The sequence below is a fragment of the Plasmopara halstedii genome (assembly GCF_900000015.1).
Source record: "Plasmopara halstedii genome assembly, contig: Scaffold_555, whole genome shotgun sequence".
Taxonomy (NCBI): domain Eukaryota; phylum Oomycota; class Peronosporomycetes; order Peronosporales; family Peronosporaceae; genus Plasmopara; species Plasmopara halstedii.
Window position 1 is genome coordinate 54,987 of NW_020187475.1, and position 17,280 is coordinate 72,266.

At 44.3% G+C, this 17,280-nt stretch overlaps 7 protein-coding genes across 7 annotated transcripts; 5 read left to right on the forward strand and 2 right to left on the reverse strand.

The window, feature by feature from the left end:
* Positions 1-53: 53 nt before the first annotated feature.
* Positions 54-370, reverse strand: PHALS_11548 (uncharacterized protein; the record flags this gene model as incomplete). Its single annotated transcript, XM_024726924.1, has 2 exons — positions 54-195; positions 282-370. 2 exons carry the CDS (start codon positions 368-370, stop codon positions 54-56), a joined length of 231 nt encoding a protein of 76 aa, XP_024577552.1.
* Positions 371-1,396: 1,026 nt separating this feature from the next.
* Positions 1,397-5,125, forward strand: PHALS_11549 (Phosphatidylinositol kinase (PIK-I); the record flags this gene model as incomplete). The annotated part of the gene is made up of 1 exon (XM_024726925.1): positions 1,397-5,125. One exon carries the CDS (start codon positions 1,397-1,399, stop codon positions 5,123-5,125), a length of 3,729 nt encoding a protein of 1,242 aa, XP_024577553.1.
* Positions 5,126-5,267: 142 nt separating this feature from the next.
* On the reverse strand, positions 5,268-6,300 carry PHALS_11550 (cax-interacting protein 4; the record flags this gene model as incomplete). Its single annotated transcript, XM_024726927.1, has 4 exons — positions 5,268-5,756; positions 5,843-5,941; positions 6,000-6,026; positions 6,097-6,300. The coding sequence occupies 4 exons, from the start codon at positions 6,298-6,300 to the stop codon at positions 5,268-5,270; spliced, it is 819 nt and encodes a 272-aa protein (XP_024577554.1).
* A 793-nt stretch (positions 6,301-7,093) lies between these two features.
* On the forward strand, positions 7,094-7,831 carry PHALS_14510 (uncharacterized protein). The gene has a single exon (XM_036407470.1). The coding sequence runs from the start codon at positions 7,361-7,363 to the stop codon at positions 7,541-7,543; it is 183 nt and encodes a 60-aa protein (XP_036263168.1). The 5' UTR covers positions 7,094-7,360; the 3' UTR covers positions 7,544-7,831.
* Positions 7,832-10,326: 2,495 nt separating this feature from the next.
* PHALS_11551 (uncharacterized protein) lies at positions 10,327-10,650 on the forward strand (the record flags this gene model as incomplete). Its single annotated transcript, XM_024726929.1, has 2 exons — positions 10,327-10,519; positions 10,598-10,650. 2 exons carry the CDS (start codon positions 10,327-10,329, stop codon positions 10,648-10,650), a joined length of 246 nt encoding a protein of 81 aa, XP_024577556.1.
* Positions 10,651-13,720: 3,070 nt separating this feature from the next.
* On the forward strand, positions 13,721-13,973 carry PHALS_11552 (uncharacterized protein; the record flags this gene model as incomplete). Its single annotated transcript, XM_024726930.1, has 2 exons — positions 13,721-13,732; positions 13,806-13,973. The coding sequence occupies 2 exons, from the start codon at positions 13,721-13,723 to the stop codon at positions 13,971-13,973; spliced, it is 180 nt and encodes a 59-aa protein (XP_024577557.1).
* A 1,807-nt stretch (positions 13,974-15,780) lies between these two features.
* On the forward strand, positions 15,781-16,103 carry PHALS_11553 (uncharacterized protein; the record flags this gene model as incomplete). Its single annotated transcript, XM_024726931.1, has 2 exons — positions 15,781-16,008; positions 16,068-16,103. 2 exons carry the CDS (start codon positions 15,781-15,783, stop codon positions 16,101-16,103), a joined length of 264 nt encoding a protein of 87 aa, XP_024577558.1.
* Between the last annotated feature and the right edge of the window lie 1,177 nt (positions 16,104-17,280).

The following is a 17,280-nucleotide window of genomic DNA, read 5'->3' on the forward strand; positions in this document are numbered from 1 at the left end:
CCCTTCGCGGCTCGCGAGATTTTGCCATGCAATTTTTCGTGGAAGATCAATTCTTAATCGCCCCTAACGTGATGCAAAGGGGCATTCAAGGAGCAAGCGTTTGATACTGCAAGAGATGTACTACCCCAGCAGCGGAGAATTTGCTTCTCTCCAACATAGCCGAGGTTAATCGCCCCTGAAATGCTCGTAAAGCTTCTATCTACTATACTCCCATTTTTGTTCCGCGCTTAATGCGGCATCCTTTGCGTCCTGGAAATCTGAAGTCATGATTCAAACCGTACCTGTTTGGAGACCCTTCGTGAGGACTTTTACTGCTTACACTTTCAAGAGAGGGCGCCGCCGTCGCGGCGACAGTCAGACCTTGGGACATAGTGCGCTGACGTACGCCTGTAGTGATAGGTATTGATGAAATCGGAAGCGCACTCAGTGCGCCTGATTAGGGGATACAAATACCCGCGTACCCCAGAAAATACGCTGGTTTAGCTTCTTCAAGTTTGGAGCATCCCTTCCACAGCGGTACAGCACGTAAAAAACTCATTAACGAGCGCTTTTTTGTTGTTGCTTGTAGACAGCTAAAGTGGAGTCGATTTCAGTGGCCATCTCAGCCTTTTCATTGAGATAGAGATTTCTTGGTCCCTGCCCTCAAAAACTGAGCGCTCAACTCATGTGACCCCGCGATGTAAGTTTTTTTATGACAGACGCCAGATCGTGGCGTCTTTGGAAGTGTCCTACCAACGCATTAAACGCCTCCAGACGAGTAATTACAGCTTCTGGTCTTTGGACTGCTAGGTCCCTGGATCAACAATACTTACAAGCTTTTCGAGTGTGTCTAGTTGCCCCAACGACAGATCACTGAGTATCTCTGTTCCATCCTTTAGAGTATGCAGTGTTTTCGCGAGTCGGTCGTCGGATTGACGACAACAAAGAAACTTGGTCTCATTGATCCTGCGTATACAATGCACAGATGTTGGGTTCGTTCTCGCCACCTAGAAGCAAAACTTAATGCCTATGTAGTAGCTAAGTACTTTATTTGCCTTGCTATTTCACGAGTGACATATATTTGGGATTATCTAATATTGAAAATATGCGTTGAACAACATCTAATAATGAAATTATGCGACCTTCCCCCTTGTTCTACGCAATTCTTGCTTTACGTTAGTTCCATCGTCTCATCCAACCTGTGGATTCTCTTTGTCTAGGTACAGATAGACGATATCAGACCACCCTCGTCTAAGGTGATCAGATGTTCTCATCCACATATAATACACTATCTTAAATCGATGCATCTCTATCCGGATTTTCTTTGAATGTTTTTGTCCATGAGCCTTTTATTTGGTAAGTCGGTCGTATTCAGCGAAAACCATATGCGAGAAGTGTCACAACACAAACTGCAGCCATGGGGACGTCACAATTTGAAGGCGTCGTGCGCATTCGGGAGCGTGTCATCTTCAGTCCGTCCTCCGCTGATAATGGATCAAATGATAGCGGAGATCACTCTTCTCTTATATCGTGCTCAAGACGGCAATCGCAGTCCATCAGTCGTTTAAGCGATGATGTGTGGTATTTTTGCGTCTCTCGGGCGCCTATTGCGTCGCTTGAGTGGTATACGCTGGATGCCAGCACTGACAGCAGCGAGGAGGAAAATGGCTCGCCTTTCACAAGCTATAAAAGCAATATTTTGTTAACAAAGACGCAAGTGACAAGTGTTGAGGCTGTGGACGGAGAGAATGTGATGTTACCTGAGAATGAATACGAACCAGGAGTTTTTGTCAATTGGACTATTGATGAACAAGAGCGCAAACAACTTGAAAGTGTTTCATTTTACATTGAGGACAAAGTTGTAGGTGTTGCACTTTTGATAGAGGCCGAAAGTCATAGTAAGCGAGATGCATGGGTGACGTTTTTGAGTAAATTGCTGTTTCATAGCGATACAACAAAGAAATACTGTGGTCACGGAAGTGGAGATATATTACAATGTGGAGGTGACACGGCAAAAGAGCGTGAAGTCCAGTCTGCGTCGACAACATCATCGATTTCCACGCGATCGTTGCTCCATCAAGGCAAGTCGGAAAATCTCATTGAAGATGGCGATATATTCGGGCTGCTGTCACTTACAACGTCAGCTATATGCGTCACAGACGAACAGGAGCCACTTGGTAAAACGGCACGAAATGCTGCTCCAGGGATGTTTCAGATGGATCACTTTGAGTTGCTTGAAAGACTTCGCCATGAAGAAGATGTGGGAAATACAAGCGACAGCGATGTTAACGTCTTATTTTCAGACTCGGACTGTGTGGCCGATACAGTCCTTAATTCAACGCTGCTATCGTCCAAACGAGAACAGCAAAATTTTAGTCGTGAGCGCGTTAGCAGCAACAGCACGGATCCTTTGATCTCAAGTCGGGTCAGAGAAGGTGGCCTGCATGCTTCGAGCCGCCGACATAGTACAAGTTCAGTATCCAATTCAGAAACGAAAGGCTGTTTTCGATGTAGTAAAAAATTTGGCCGGCTTATTCACACACCCAAAGTCTGTGTCTCCTGTACGCATCGCTTTTGCCGCGATCACTGCAATCAGTGGACGATTCTGACAACCCCAGAATCCATTACAGTTCTAAGCAATTCTGGGTCCCGCGTTGGTGCTAAAAGTGCACAATTGCCCGGGACAAAGCGCGTGTGCATGGACTGCTATGTAAGGCAGCAATTGTTGTCGTATCTTCAAGAAGTAAGCATGTACTACGCTTCTACGGTTGAAGAAGCGGGTGGAATTTCACGTTTGGTCCGCTGGAAATATTTTGATCAAGGACCAAAGCATGAGATTGAACGCCATGTACGAGCCCGAAGTCTTGGACCATTGAGTCTTCTCTCGGCGATGTTTAAGTATCGGCAGCAACCCTTCATGTTCGTTGTTGTGCTTGCTCAGCTTATACACAATGTTGAAAATTGTATGAATACGATGGAGTTTTACTGGCCACAGTTTTTGCAATGGGGATTTGTTCACCTCTCGGACGCCTCTCCTAGTGTTCGAGCCTTCTACCTCTTTTTCTTGGCTGCCACTGCCCGACGAAGTGTTCGTCTTGCAGTCAAGGCGACGTGGGAGTGCATTGCAGCTCATTGGGACGCAATGACTGGAGGATTCTACCAAAGGGGAAATGGCATTGTAGTCATGCTTTTCTTCGTTACAAATATCAATTTTGGAGATCCCCGCTGTGTATTCCCACAGCTGCTGTTTCCACTAGCACCACTGCACCAGCGTGAATCCTTAACAACGCTGCTATATCAGCTTTTTGAATTCGTTCGGAGAACTTATGCGGCATCACAGCGTGAATCTCCGTTTTTTGAGTGGTTGCTCGCTCGCAGCAAGGAGGAGACTGTAGCCAGTTCACGTAATATTCAAATGCAGCTCCATATTGGTGATGGCTTTTTAGATCCCTTTCCGACGGATTATCACGAGGAGTTTCAACTCATGATGGTGGAAAGGCGAAGATCTGGTACCCAGCACCTTGTAGAAACAAAGCAGCGACTGTGGAACACACCTGCTCTCCACTGCTTCAGCGATGAATTTCGGCTGGTTCGCTATCTCGTGGATCTTTGTACCTATCTAAAAGAAAATATTAGTGAGCCTTCACAACGAAAAAAACAATTACCGGCTTTATTACAGAGAATGTTGTACGGAAAATACATTCGACCGGATGCTGCACTACCGCTATCCGGAGTAGTGACTTACTCACATCGCGTAGTCAATGTACTTACCGACGAGGGAACGGTGTTTTCTACCAAGGCTCGAGCCCCGACACTGGTATATTTTGAAATTGTTGCGTCGTCATCGTGCGATTATAAATATTCTTCAGAATTTGATGGCTGGCCGAAGCAAAATGGCGAAATCAATGCGTTGGTGGATGCTGCATTGAACGTACGACGAGACAAATTTGATTATTTAGAATTTGAAAGACAAGAAATTTTAGATTACCTCGATGGAGAATGTGTTGGAACGTACGTGGCTGATTTGATTCCTATATCCCGGAATGATTCTCAAGGATCTATAAGCTCGTCAATTTCTGATAAAATAGCTGGATTGAGTCAAGCTTTCCCCACAAGTTATCCGTCACAAAGTGTCTTTGCACATGATAGTGATGATTTTGACTTTGAGGGAAGAAGTGATGAAGACAGCATGGGTACGTGGGATAACTCAGATTTTACGAACACAACGCTCGGGACCAAGTGTCCATTTTTTGGAGAACGCTTTGCTGATACACAGAAGCGCATTCGTGAAGAAAGCAATTTTTCTAGATTTGATGGTTGGTCACTGGTTCCCGTCATTGCGAAAAGTTTTGATGACATGCGCCAAGAAGTATTTGTATTACAAGGGCTCAAGCTAGTTCAACTCATTTTTCGAAAGCACAATTTGAATTTATGGATGCGTTACTACGATATTGTTTGTGCAGGGAAAGATTGTGGCCTATTGGAAGTCATTACGGATGCACAGTCATTGGATGGTCTTAAGAAAAAGGGCACAGAAATTTTTGGCGTAGGCACATCACTTTCTAAAATATTTGAACGGGCTTGTGGTCGTGATCCAATCGAAGGTAAACACGATCCACTTCGCTTAGAAAGAGCTCGAGCGAATTTTATTACGAGCATGGCCGCCTATAGCCTCTTTTCTTATATATTTTTGGTCAAAGATCGACACAACGGTAACATAATGTTGGATACCGAAGGTCATATCGTGCATATTGATTTTGGTTTTGTTCTGGGTATTGCACCTGGCAACACATTCAGTCTTGAAACCGCTCCATTCAAGCTCACCTCGGAGATGGTTGAAGTTATGGGAGTTGTAGGATTTGATCGCTATCGGCGGCTTGTTGCTCAAGGTTTGCAAGCTCTTCATTTAGAAGCTCAACAATTGATGTCGCTTGTGTACCTTTCATCTAAAGATTCGTCATTTCCATGCTTCAAGGGTCAATCTCGTGCACGCATCATTCGACGTTTAAGCCGTCGTTTGTGTATTGGATGGAGTGCATCAGATGTCGAGCGCGTTGCTGCTCGTATTGTGGATAAGAGTCATGGACATCGCGGCACAAGACAATATGACTGGTTCCAGAAGATCACAAATGGTATTTTACCTTGAAGATGCATATTAAATTAGAAGGTTAAATTGCGCTCGTATATAATGGAAATATAACCAACGTGCGTATAATATCGAAATGTATTCAGTCAATGCACCTTCTTAGTTATCCTAAGTCAACACATAGTGCAATGATTACACTTAATCAATGCCACTTCTTCGAGTGTGCCTTTTCCTTCTGGCGCTGATGGTGATGACGTCGATGTTCGCGGGTTCTTTCCTTCCTGTCTTTGTGTCTCTTTGATGAATTCTTTCGCTTAATACTTTTCTTTGATGAAGAGCGTTCCTCACTATCCGAGAGTCGTCGTCGCTTCGCGTGATCCCGCTCAGAGCCAGTACTTGAGCTGTGACTTCGTCGAGATTTGTCGAGTCTTTCATGGTCACCGCGCGAGCGTCTACTACGTCTAAATTCACGACTTGAGCTGCGATTTTTTGCTGGTTTTTTCTCCAAATGGCGTCGCACGGCACCACGCTTCCGACCACGACTTTCCGATCGGTCTTTTTTTCGCCCTTTTGCTTTTTCTGTACTGCGGCTCCTGCTTCGTCCTAGCGAGGCTACAGGGCGTGCAATTGACCGCGATTCGTGCTTGTCTTTTGAATTGTATTCATCTTGGTCCTCGTCGCTCGAAGAATCCTACAAATGTCCAATTATCAGCCAAAAAATTGGTCAATATGCACGCATCAATGCATAATTTGAAAAAGCGATCATTTGACACTTACTGAAGATGAAGATGAATTTGAATCTGAAGATAATGCGTGCTTTTCTTCTCTATCCAAATAATTACGACATTGAAATGTCAAGTGCCCTACAACTCCGCACTATAGCAAAACCTGTCATATCACACCAAATTGACGTAATGGATTCAACATATCGCACCTTCTTGCAAGCACCACGGACATCACTCTACATTCAAAGCATACAAATTATTCAAACGCTCAGTAATATGCTAGACTACATCTACATCGCAACCTACCGACTTGTTGGAGAGCTTGGCGAGGGCCATAAGGCCCTTGGCCTGCTCATACGACGTCTCGCTCGTCTTTATCTGCTTCTCATCTTCAGCAGCGTATGGATCATAACCAATGGTATCTTTCCATATGCCTGTCATCTTGAGCGTAGAGCTGCTGTGCATGCGATTGTTGTGCGGCATGCGCATGCGACCCGCGGTTGTCGGCATTTGTTATGTGTTTTGTAGTAAGTTTCTACTATTTGCTAGTAGTATACCAATATTCTAATATCTTTACCATTCTATAATTTGTGAGTACATATGCGTTAACAGCAACCAACTCGGTTTACTCAGCGTCGTGCAATTCCTTGTAAAACCTTTGCGCGAGGTTTTACCTGTGGAAGTAACGGGAGACTAACATATTGCTGAATCACAGCAGTACCATTACACGGTAACTACGATGGACCCTCCTTTATAACATCAGAGTCTGGCCCTTATACACACGACTTTCAGTTGCCATTGAGGCGGCGATACACTGTCGCTCATATTCGCCTTTTCGGGGATGCACTTTGGAAACTGCAACATGCTGGTGCTACTTCCAGCTCATCTGTTGACCCTGACTTGTAGCCGCTTCTGTGTTCCGAGCTTTCTAAAGACTCTGAAAAATATCGTGCCAACAATAACAGACAGTAACATGCCCCGCATAAGATTTGTCGCAGTTTCGTGCCTATGCCAAAACGCTTTTCATATCTAGCAGGGCTTGAATCAAAACTCACGAAAGCCCTTCTAGGCGAGAAGTGCGTGACATCGGATGTCTTCGACTTCCAGTCGATCCATGGATCATTGCGTCCTAGCCACGCCATACTTTGGGTAATATCGTACTTCAAATCCAGGTCCAGGACCCTACAGCGATTCACGCGGTTACAAGATCTGATCTCAACGTTTACGAGGTACGATAGAACCGATTTTACTTGGCCACCCTTCGCTCACAAAATCACACGAGGGCCCTGTCGATCGGCCTTGGCAATCAAGAGAAAAGCGAGCACGCAAATCGTGTATATATCATAATAAACGCCAATTTTACTCTTGGAAAAACAGCGATGCGATTATGCAGCCAACAGACGACCTCTGCTGGCCAAGATTTATCGCTTTTGGTGTACATATAACGCTTCCGCTTCCTTCATCCCAACCGAGAAATGGAAGTTACATTTCACTGCATATTTGCCGCTTACTTCAGAGCGTTTGGGTCAACGCGGTCTTGGTACAAGCTACATCTATATAGTGAATCTCCATGCTTCTGAATGCTACAGATATGGAAGGGGGGGGTCAGACGAATCCTGGCTTTGAAATATTCCTCAACATACCTAACCTGTTTTCTGCTCAATGGATGAGTCAGAATTGTGATCACACGCAAAAACCCATTTACCAGGTTCTAATGGGTGACTCAATGTTACACTACACGCGGAAAGCCTGATGAGGCGACGCGAATACTTGCGACATTTGTCGCAGAAATAGCCCCAGCGATCTCAATGACTCGTGTATAGAGACACGCTTCCATTACCAGGCGTGTTCTTCTAACTTTGGATTCGCTGCTAATGCCCCTTCTGGGATCTGACAAATTGTCATCATACCCACTTGAATCCAAAGACCTCATCGTTGCTTTCAACAGACTTGTCGATCAGCAAAAACATCATCATTTTACGGACTTCAATGGAACCAGCGATGGTCCCATAGCCGTCTGATTAAGCTACCTGAGATTACTCACAAGCGCATTTTCATTACTGGTGAGCTACTTCAGACGAGCTAAGCCGCTTCCGGGACTTGCTCATTGCGCTATATCTCGGGGCCAAAATAAAACAAATGCTCATTGAGCGACTTGAGGATAGACTTATGAATAAAAATTAATTTCTCACAAAGATGACAATCTTACCAGATTTGGTCGAACTGACAACACCAGGTGAAATGGGGCTGGCTGCCTTACCCACACACAAAAGAAACTTTGACTCTATACATGACGCTATACGTAACGGGGTTTGGTGCCCGTACATAGTACGCTTTTAAGCACAGCTGGAAGCACTATAGATATGTCACCGATGAAAACAATGGACGCCTTTGAAGGGAAGGTCCGTGGGGATATTGACTTGTCAGCTTCAAAACATGCAATATATACACTTTTATGGATGACAATCGACTACAGAGCACATGTAGTATTCGATGAATTTATAAAGCAGAAATCAAAGAACAAACTAAGTTTTTGGTTTCTTCAGAAGCTGTGTCTGGGTAACGCGTACATATCCAACCAGTGTGAGCTGGGGACTCATTGAGCAAAACCTCCCCCTGCATTAGATGCGCGGCAGCCACGATGCACTTGGTACAACTTCTCGTCAATTTTGCGCTTGAGTTCTCAACCAGTGTGAGCTGGGGGCTCATTGAGCAAAACCTCCCCCTGCATTAGATCCGCGGCAGCCACGATGCACTTGGTACCACTTGTCGTCAATTTTGCGCTTGAGTTCTTGAAGACCTTATCACATGTAGATGTAAAAAACAAGTTGTTTGCTTATCAAATCCCAGTACAGTTGACACACTTAGTATGCTCGTATCTATCAATTTTTCTGAAGTATTAAAAATCGGCGAACGAGCACCAGTAGCGATTACTACTCGCCTGGAACAGTTCACCCAGCTATGATAATGGCTAGCAAACATCCACGTCAGTAAGCGTTTGTGGGAACAACCGACTTTCGCTCTGGGGCTGCTAATGTCGATCGTCAAGCCCTATGAGATGTTAGACAAGCTTTTTTCTCTTGATGAGAGATGGCAAAGTGGCCACAATTCCAGCCATACTTCAGACAGAGTAACATTTCGTCGGCTGGTGGTCTCCAGCTCGGCGATTCCGTGCGGTGATGAACACTACGAGCAGGACACCCACACAAAAAGCATTTCCAACATGAGAAAGTAAAGCAACATACGTCGTGATTGTTCGCGCCACCCTTTTAGGCGTACCGGCTGGATTCTAAGCTCTTGACTACATGTCATAGAAGGCCGTAGCTAGCAAATTATTGCCAGGAGTAACGATATCTCACATCGCCGTGGCAGTGGCAGCCGCTCTCCCAAAGGTTGTAGCTGTTGTCATCTCCGTGAAAGGGTCTAGGATGCGGTTAGTGTTTTATACTACATTATATTCTAGTATGAAATAATAAACGCATACTTTAAGGGGATGTGGGGAATGCGGAAGTTGTCGGTGTGAGTCGCACCTTTGGATCTTTGACCTTGCGCGCGTACATTGGATTGCAATGAACAACTCCGTGCTGCGAGAGTTAATTGTGAGTATGTGACGTGGGAGCTCTGCAAGAACGCCAGTGGCGATCATAATCAGCAATACCGAGGTGTTATGGCGAGCTCTTCCAGCTGCTGAACAATATCGAGGTATATGCAGATGTTACACCTGAGACAGAGTCAAAGGCTTGAGCCCTGCGTATATACTTCTCGCTCGACTTAGAAGTGTGACGGGTCGAGCCCCAGCGCAGAGTCGTCGAACAAGCACATCGCGGGAAGAAATAAATTCAAAAATAACCGACCCACACAAAGAAAACGAATAGGGTTTTATTGCACCGCGTTGAAAGCAAAACCAATACATGAAAGGTCCTTTTACAAAGAGATGTCGGCTCACCACCGAGGCTCTTAGCTGTCAACATCAGTCTCCAAGCTTTATTGACTGGAAGTCCCAAAAATTTAAAAGCGTCGTGGTTCTACGTACGACGTGCAACTGTTGTAGGCGGTAGGCAGAACGCGAAGTTAGAGATGCTAAGCACGGCTACGTTTTGCAACGAGGACACCAGCCAAAGCCTTGAGAGATATTTAATAGAAAATTTCTAAAGCTTTAAAGATTTGATGTTGCGAAACGTTGTCTCGTCCTTGTTCTGTATCCAAGATAACATATCATCCAGCATGTAATTTAGCTGGAGCGCCATAAGCCTTGAATCTACATGAAGTCAAGCTGTTTGGCACTACGCACTTCTTTCCTCACGGATACTTGATAAGATCTGCGAGGAAGCAGAAGCTGTTTTGGCGCAATCATGTACTATTGGTGCAAGACAAGGACTGGCTTGATTTGATCATCAACGGCGGTGCTGAGTGCATTACTTTAATCTCACAGAAGCGGTTTTAATTGTGGGCTTAAGAAAGTTTAATGTGATTTGCGGTCGTATGTTGCGATCTCTAAGATGAAACTTTTTTGACACAAAAATATGCAACTTTATGATGTGGATACCAGAGCTAACACATATGTATTCTGGCATAGCCGATAAGACATTCGACTGCAAATTAAGAGCAAAAAACGGCTTGACCTTACGTTTGAAAGGAGGGGTTTCTCTGCCCCAAACTCACTGTACTTCTGGGTCAGCAATACCGTTAACGTGGCCACCAAATATCGCAGTCAAGCTTGTCGGGTTTAGTTAGTTCAATCACTTAAAAAAAGATAAGGATAAACTAGTCTTACGGGCTGTATGTATCCCCTCATTCTTTCCGATAGAAGATCTCACTGAGCTTAATATTACTTTGGAGGATATTTGCTATGCGTCGTAAATTGGTGGAGGCCCGGATTGACAGAACTTAGTACTAGAGGAGGGGCTGAGCTTCTTTTCTGCCATGTTCGAACTGAGGACAACAAGTGTGAGGTGAAGGGCGGCTGTCCACATACGAACACGTTCTATACTTTGTTGAAGAAATATCTCCACATGGTGAAAATAGACCAATTTCCCTAGATGAGAATGATGTTGTCGAAAGATTGACCTATTTCTCAAAGTATATACTGTGCAATCCAGGCAATGGTCCTTAGCAAGACAAATGTGTGACGTCGTAGACACTTTGTCCCTTGTGAAGCACGAAGCCGATTTGATTGAAAAGAGAAAATCCCCACTCGGCCCCAACTATCTGTGCGCAATAAGAACGACATGTAGCGAATCTAGCTTGCTCATAGAATGTTAGAAGCTCCCACTACCCCGGTGCAAATAACGATTTTCAAAATTAACTTGATATAGATCCGCATGGTATCTATATCCTGTGCATTCGACCTGATTGCTGGATACCATACACTTTTAATGAGATATAGGGATGTTTCTTAAGACAAGGTGATCTACCTGCTATGAATTATGCCTATGTCAAGTTCAGGGTACACTAATCTGTTTAAGTTCTATAAAAAATGTGCGTCGCAGCGTACAGCGACATAACTATCACTCCTGACATAGATAATGGCAAGGACAAGGATATCTGCCAAAGGTACTATCAACGTAAAGCATATGTCGAGTGGCGACGGAAACATCTAAGTGCCGCCCAGGTTTAGAACTGTCGCTTGTCTCGATAAAAATGTCACACAGCAAGAAATATCGAACTGCGATATCTCTGTGTTGAACCATTCGGTTCCACATTTATACCATTACTATCGCCGGAGGTCATTATTTTCAAAGCAATATCCTTGTTTTTCAGCGATATTTCTGCAAACATGTTCAATATGTTGAGCTTCAATTAGACGTGGTGAACGCTGACGCTACAAGAGCAGACGGTCCTATAAAGTGCATAAATGGCGTGATGTAGACCGAAGCATATGCATACAGAGACCGCTGTCATGTAGCGAATACCTCCATACATTGGGCTCGCGCTGTATAGCGCTGACTACAGCTCTACTGGCTTTACCCATTTTGATATAAATGAATTTGCTAACCTACTCATTTCGGTGACACCGTCAAGAAGTTTCTGTGGTCTGTCTTGATACAATAAGAGCTATTAACACGATCCGACTTGCTAATATCGGGCTGGCTACACATCGTACAAGGTTCATCATTGTTTTTTCAATTCTATAATGCCGGTTGCGTGACGTGACGGCTGGGAGCTAGGATGTGAATATGCAACACGCAGTTACCAGCGGTAGTATCCAAAATAAGGTTTTGCTGCTACGGTATACACACGCAGTGGCCTTAGGCTATAAGACTAAAGTGCAATCCGGGTACATTGGTTTGGTTAATGTTGCTGCCGAAGCAGATTAATATACACTCGAAGAATGCAAGAATACTGATCTTTTGGGCGGGCTTGCTGAAGCCATACTGTTCTCTTAAGAGCATCGGATACATGATGCTTTTGGAGCTCGAGATAAAGCCTTGGCCATCCCCTGATCATGGGTTTCTTTTGCTCTAGAAACATGATGCGGATGCGAACTGCATTATATAACTCAATCCGTGTGGCACGATAGAGTGGATGATCAAAAGATTACGAAATATGACCCAGCTTTTTGTCGACCACACATAGACTATTTATAATGGGGGTCGGCTTGTCGCCATGAACAAGAGCCAGCAGTGGAAGAGTCGTCCATCGCTGACACTCCTTGATGAGCAGGATGTGCCCAAGTGGGACGGAAAGTGGATAGGTGGGTATACCAGGGCTGTATCCAGTATCTGGTGAAGTGCCAGGGATACCCTCATTTTGAAATAACATGTAGGTTGAAGAATCACATCGGCAAGGCAGCACTTACGCCGTTGATGGTCATGGCTTGGCGCACCCTCGGTCAACATCTCCCAAGAGAGACGATATGATCGCCCAGCGCAACGTGCTTCTTACTAGCAAGTACAGCTTGCCTGCTCCAAACTCGCGACATGACTGGTTAATACATTACCAATCCGATGAGCAGTGTTGATGAATGCAAGAGCTTGAGGTACGCGACGCTTGCAATATACTCTGTACATTACACAATTGAGCCTAAACGTATTTCATTTGACGTCTTCTCATTAGACGCTGGCTTGTAAAGCTACAAGAAAGGTGGTCTTTCCACCTATCTTGTAAAATGGATGGACAACTTTGAGGTATATCGGAAGACCGGTTGGCTTGATGGGGTAGTGAATGCGCTTTCGCGTTCGCGTCACCCAAATTATGAGCTATCTAAAGACATAATTGTGACTTTAAGCCTCAACGATATTATTCGTAAAACGTGCAAGTTAGCTACAGCTTGTGATGTGCCTGTTTTAGACTCTTATATTGCGTTATCTAAGCATTTGCAAACGTGGTTTAGACAACAACTTCGTTCCTGAATGTTTACTGTATGATAGTCAGGATTTGCTTGACACACAACGCCGTGATGAGAGGCTGTAGATTTTAGCTCAATGTGAGGCACATGATATCTGCAGCGGGAATGCCGTAGCTTTTTCGCTTAGAGGAAGCTTCGTTTAGGTCGGTGACCTTCGTTCTTTATTTAAAACCAGTACGAATGTAGCGGTTCGGAATACGCTTACGTCAAGAGTATCTACAAACTTAACCCAAGGCTAATGAACTCTTCTACTTGAAACAAAAACTGTATTTCTCGGTTTTATCTGCGGCAAAGCCACCTATATATAATTCTATAAATTTACTAATCGAATAGTACGACCTTATTATATGTATAACTACTGGCTGTTCCAGCCACGTACTGACTTGTTGTTTAAGGGTAGCCACACCATTGTGTGGTCAAGCCATCTTGTATAGCCCACACCTTTGTGTGATCACACCGTCTTGTGCGACCCACACCCTTCATATCAGGGCACGTGAAACACCGTTACAATACTACTTTTGGTAGTAAACGAGCGGGCTTTTTAATTTTAGATCAGTTGAGTTTACTAGCACTTATGTGGGCATGTGCGAAAATGTACATCGATCAATCCGTACCACATTGATCGGCGCCTATCCTCAGCCAGCCAGCTTTGACAGGGTAATGACAGTACTTTAGTGTGCGTTTTCCCGATGACGCTCCTAATAAAGTAGGCGTTGCAGGGGACCATTATAGGTACAGCCAATCTGCTTTCAGTCGCCAACATGGCTTGCCTGAGACAATCGTAAAGGGCCGCGACTGGTGTTTGGCAGCAAGATATTGGCAAAATTTGTTTTAAGTAGGCTAGAGAGGGTCCAGTTCGGGCCAATTATGGATCAAAGAACGCAGTAATTGCTTGGTGAAGGATACTGTCTGAAGCATCGACCGCAGTACTGAAATCATATGCTCCCACTTATTAAACTGTACGTGAACTCAGCAGTGCTTGCCTTTGCAGTCTTTACATTTTTGTAATGTATATTCTCGCGCTTCCCAGATGCCCCCTAACAGTGCCCTTATGGTCTTGGTGGAGTGAACCTGCCGGACAACTTCTTACTGCAAAATTGATGAAAACGTTTTGATGAGATTAAGCGTCATGCCCCAAATCTATGACGCTGACAAGAATAAAAAACTTGCAAATTTAATGTGGATGATACGATTTTTAATAGCAATTAATCAAGTCACCCGCAGTGCTTGCAGTGTTTGCCACTACTGCATTAAATTCCTAGCTGTTGTAGCTACAGAAAATGTTGACTTCGGGCAACATTTTGAGAACGGTAGATTGTGTAGCAAAGCTATGATTCTGCGGAGACTCAAAAAGTCATTTTGACTACTTTGTCAGAAGGCACCTTACCTACCTTATCAAAAGTACCTTTAAGACATCAGCCACATGAACTGTTATCTTTTTGACGTCTAAACAAAGCTTGCGTTTAATTGAGAATATTCATGTTGAGTATTGTTACGCAATGACTACACCATAGCCTACATCAGATGAGGTACCGGAATACATACTCTACAGTGAAGCTTAAAATTGGGTAAAGTATCATCATGAAGTAAAAAGTCCCCGTCCAAAGAGCGCGTAAGATTATTGCCTCATGCTGTACATTACAAATGGGTTTAATAAAATTTAAAAATAAACAGTTAAACTTAGTGTTGACTTAAGTCAGAATAAATTTTTAGTTTATGTCAACTTTGATTCGAGCTAAAAGAGTGCTAGTTACTAGAGATAATCTGGGCTAGAACCTCAGGCGGTGCGCACGGATCATAACCTCTGTTCATTAGCTCTTTAGCCAAAGTTTCCTCTGTGGGAGGTGCATAGCGGTCCCATTTTATCTGTTAGTATTTGCTGTTGATTAATAATGAAGGTAGAATAAAACAACTGCTGTTTGAGAATTACATAGTTTTGATCTTTGTCTGTTCTCAAGGCAAAACCACGCTTAATATGCTTTCCGATTTAGTTGATTCCGAAAGGCTCAAATCCGTTAAGGTTGAGAACCAGATTCGACAACTTTTATCTGGTGATACTCACCAGCTACAAAGTCGAGCTGGTAAGAGACCTCTGGGACCGACGCAACCGGTCGCTGGTTGAGCACAACTGGCTCCCATCATGAATTATTCGTCTTGCCTACAAGAGCAATGACGGAAATATTTTTTCGGCTGGATAAGTGAGAGTCTGTGGAACAAAAGTGCTTCGAACTACCGGTCACCAGCTAGTGGACCTTATTGAAATCGATTCCGTACGCTCGGTGCCTCTGTCCAGTAGAACTACCAACTTGAATTGTGCTGAAGAGTCGGATATCATGGTTTTATCCAGTCCTATTCTGATTTACAGTCACCGTAAGCGCTTTATTTCATCTGTCAAAGAAGAAGAGAAATAGCCACAAATACTATGGTTACCATATTTTTGGAAGACTCACGAACAGGCTTGACTTGCACTAAAACCTTCCACAATCACCCCCCCCCTTTAAGGATGCAGCAGCTGATGGATCAAAAGCAAAACACAACTTATGCACCGCGACTGCCAAGTTTAGCGTGGGAAGTAGAGATATTTTGATCGCATCAGAGACGTGAAGGAGAGAACAATCTCCAATTTGTCAAGCCGTGCCATAATGAACGAAGATGTAACATCAGCGCGAGAGCAACTCTGCGCTGATTATTTTTTTGGTATACAGGTAAAATCGGGTGAGCTCCCACACATGGTAGACCAACAACGCCGTCGCGAGAAAAGTCGAATTCTAGCTGTGGCAGATAAGGCATATAGTAATGACTTGGTCTTAATTGTAGTTTGTGGAAGTCGAGTCTTCCAAGCGCAACCCATAAAGATGCGGTTCTCAAAAGTGAGCTATACAGATCAATGTTGTCAATTGTCAATATTGACGTCCCGGGATTGCTGAAGCCATCAAAGTCAGATCGCTTTGAAATCTTTGTGTAATACAGTACAACACATGATTTGAGATGTTAAATTTCGATACGTTAACCGTTCGTCTTGCAACGAGGTCACGTCAAAGGGGGGTGTAGAGTGTTTGAGGGCTATAACGGCCTTACACTCTTTAAGCCACAAACTTGTCCTACGTGTGGCGTATACGTTTAGCCATGAATCGGGTGAGAATTGAAAAGTTCGATTCTTTGCAGCTCTAGCGGATAATAAAATCATCTCAACCACGAAGCCAATCTTTTCGGTGTGGACGCGAAGCTTCGACAGCTTTGGTATAGATTATTGGGATTTTCAGAATTAGTGAAACGATCAATCTTAGAGCCGTGATGAAAGATTGCAATGCAGCGGTGAGTACAAGAAGCGGTCTCTAGATGTATTGGCAGTTGAAATCATACTCGCGGCCGCAACAACTTATCTCTGTTGATACTTAAAGCTATGTGTCTCATAATGTATTTGAAAGATGCCGGATATCAGCGTCTCTTCGTCGCGGTCTCCAGGGTTTGCTCTTGGGGCGGAGAATCAAATTGGCTTTGTGCTGTGGTCGTCAGGGCAAATATTGTGAAGGCAGACAACACCAAGTCGAGTGTAAAAAGGGTAAGCCAGAGCATTATTTCGAATCGTTTTTTTTTTCAACGATATAAAGACACTGAATAGTCAGCAATTATGTGCGTTGTGCCCACTTGCGGAGTAGAAGCTCTATTTTGAAGAGGGAGTTTTGCAGAAGAACGATCGAGTCCCGCTTACATGAGACCCACCCCTGTGTTGCTCCTGATTTAGGAGGTGAGCTGAGAGATTTCACAAAGTTACCTTTTTATTACACGATCATGTTCATTACTGCAGTATATATGTGACGTCATATACACTGGATTCCTTGCCAGCCAAGGATGGAAAGAATCTCCTAGTATGAGTGAGAGAGGCCGAGATGGCTATAGCATCGGCCATGCTTCAAAACGAGCAATAGCGCGTAGCGCTAGCTATCTCCAAGCTCGGGGGTCGATCGTGAGATTGAGCATTGACGTGCGGAACTTCGGTGGAAGCGACGTTTCCCTCCTGGACAGCGCTGAAGCGTCAACTTTTACGAGTTTTCTCGCCGCCTATCCATGCATATCGCGTGCGATCGCGTTTTCTTGCTGCCCGACAGGGCAAGAAGGATTTGGTGGACTTTGTTCAAGAG

Coding starts and splice junctions, on each gene's coding strand:
- PHALS_14510 (XM_036407470.1), top strand. CDS start 7,361: ATGCTTCTGAATGCTACAGATATGGAAGGGGGGGGTCAGACGAATCCT.